Source organism: Gavialis gangeticus, unplaced genomic scaffold, assembly GCF_001723915.1.
Source record: "Gavialis gangeticus isolate Ggan-Ray unplaced genomic scaffold, GavGan_comp1, whole genome shotgun sequence".
Taxonomy (NCBI): Eukaryota; Metazoa; Chordata; order Crocodylia; family Gavialidae; genus Gavialis; species Gavialis gangeticus.
In genome coordinates, this window is record NW_017729031.1 from 33,166,254 (window position 1) to 33,168,206 (window position 1,953).

Below are 1,953 nucleotides of genomic sequence, written 5' to 3' on the forward strand. Positions count from 1 at the left end.
TCAACCTGGGGCCTTGCCAATGCAGGCAGTCTCACCACCCCTCTAAAGACGAACTCCGGTTCTGTTCGGTCCTGACCTAAATCGGGGTGCTTACAGAAACCCGCGGAGGTTTGAGCGATTCCACCTCAGGCTTTTTGAATGTCTGTACCTAGCCTTAATGTCTTCAGACCAAGACTGCGTGCTTTCCTAGCAGATGTGGTTTAGCCAAGCATTGGTTGGTTTGGTTAAACACAGGTCTTTGGACTTAATACACGGCAAGCACTATAGCCTGCATTATGCAGGAGGTCAGAGGACCTCTGCTGACTTCAACCTCTCTGAAGCCCTGGATGCAAGGCACTAGCCTACAGCATGGCACATCAGAATGGTTTTAAATGAGTAACGGTAAACTGAGGCAGGGAGGGCCAAACTCTCAAAGGGGGTGGAAGAGCAGAGCAGCATTGATTTGTACAGAGCTGCACTGATTTGCCTCATCGGAGGATCTGTCTCCAGGAGGCTAACTGATTTGCCAAAGGCCAAATATCAGAACAGTAGCGGAGGCAGGAGCAGAATCCAGGCGTCTCCAGCACAGGCATCTGTTCTAACGTTTAAAGGTGTTTGCACACTTGGCTTTCATTGTGATCAGTACTAGGCCAGTGGCCAAAGACCGTTAAAAATCTGGTCCGCAGCCACTAACCAACAGGCAAACACAACCTGCTTGTACCTCCTGGTGCTCTGTTTACCCTGTCTTTTCTGCCATCAGGAAGGAAAGCAAATACCAAATCTCTCACCTGTTTTTCCCTTGGCCGTTTGCTCTGTGCCGTCCTCAGCCATGTCTGCTCTGTCCCACGCTCCAGGTGATCCTAGCTTGGCTCTGGCTGAAGAGGAATCCCGAAAAGCGCTCCTGGCTCTCTCTCTCTCCGGGCCTTGTTAATGTTTCACTTTGGTCACTCCATAAAATGCCGTTGAACTTGCTTTTATTTCTGATCTTCAAGACAAGGCGGCATTACTTAGCTTCACTGTCTGTAAACAGAGAGTCCTGTAATGGCAAGCCCCACCTTGAACATAGCTTCTTATTAACATGAATTTCATGATTGACAGTCGCAAATAATCACGTTTCCCTGTTAGCTGCAGGGTATTTTGTCTTTCCTAGGAGGGAGCAGTTTTGGGATCGAGACTAGCTTGGGCCAAACCCTCAGCTGGTGCAAGTAGCACGACCCCATGGCCTGGCTGTTACAGTGACCCGTGCCCGTTGCCTTAACGAGGCGTATGCATCAGGAGTTAAGTCGGTGAGAACAGATGGGGCTTCAGCATCGCTTTGATGCTAAGCCCTTGAGCAGCGTCTGCTCAATACAACGGTGCAGCATTTGCTGAGCCCCTTCTGCATCGACAGCACTTTAATGACGGGACCCAAATAGAAATCATCATTTTCTCTGCCCAGGTTTTGCACTTGCCATGCATCTCCCATCCCTGTCTGAAGCCAAGCCACAAGCTTCCCTGAAAGAGAGAAGCCCTTGTCTTTTTTATCCTCCGCGCGCATTGCCCCTTATTTTCCAGCAACGACCCGGGTATTCCTGGGAAGTGTCAAACCATGCATGGCCGCAAAAGCATCCTTGTCAGAGTGGGCCGGATCAATAAGAAAGTCCTTAAACAGACTCTGCTAACACTGTGTTTGTTCATAATGATTTGCTAAAAAAACCAAAACCCTTTATACAGGGTGGTCATTTTCTCTTCTATTCAAGGCCTTTCTGTTGGGAGAGACCCCATCTCCATACACATGTTTTATGGATAAAAGATGAAGAACGGCTTGCAAGCCCCAACTGACTGAGCAGTGATGTGAAACAAAGCCCCGGTGACCAGTTGATTGCCTTATGTCAGGACCTCTAGTTCAGGGCTGGGCAAAATATGGCCCAGATCTGGCCTGCCAAGGGATTTTGTCTGGCTCACGGCAGGACCCTTGGTCCCACCTGGCCCGGG

At 49.6% G+C, this 1,953-nt stretch overlaps 1 protein-coding gene across 1 annotated transcript in view; it reads right to left on the reverse strand.

Annotated features, from left to right (window-relative positions):
* The window catches only part of SLC15A2 (solute carrier family 15 member 2), a 101,198-nt gene extending 100,202 nt beyond the window's left edge, over nt 1-996 (reverse strand). The window contains exon 1 of the mRNA XM_019522808.1: nt 768-996. Coding sequence (XP_019378353.1) covers nt 768-810 — 43 coding nt within the window. The 5' untranslated portion in view covers nt 811-996. The remainder of the gene's footprint in view (nt 1-767) is intronic.
* Between the last annotated feature and the right edge of the window lie 957 nt (nt 997-1,953).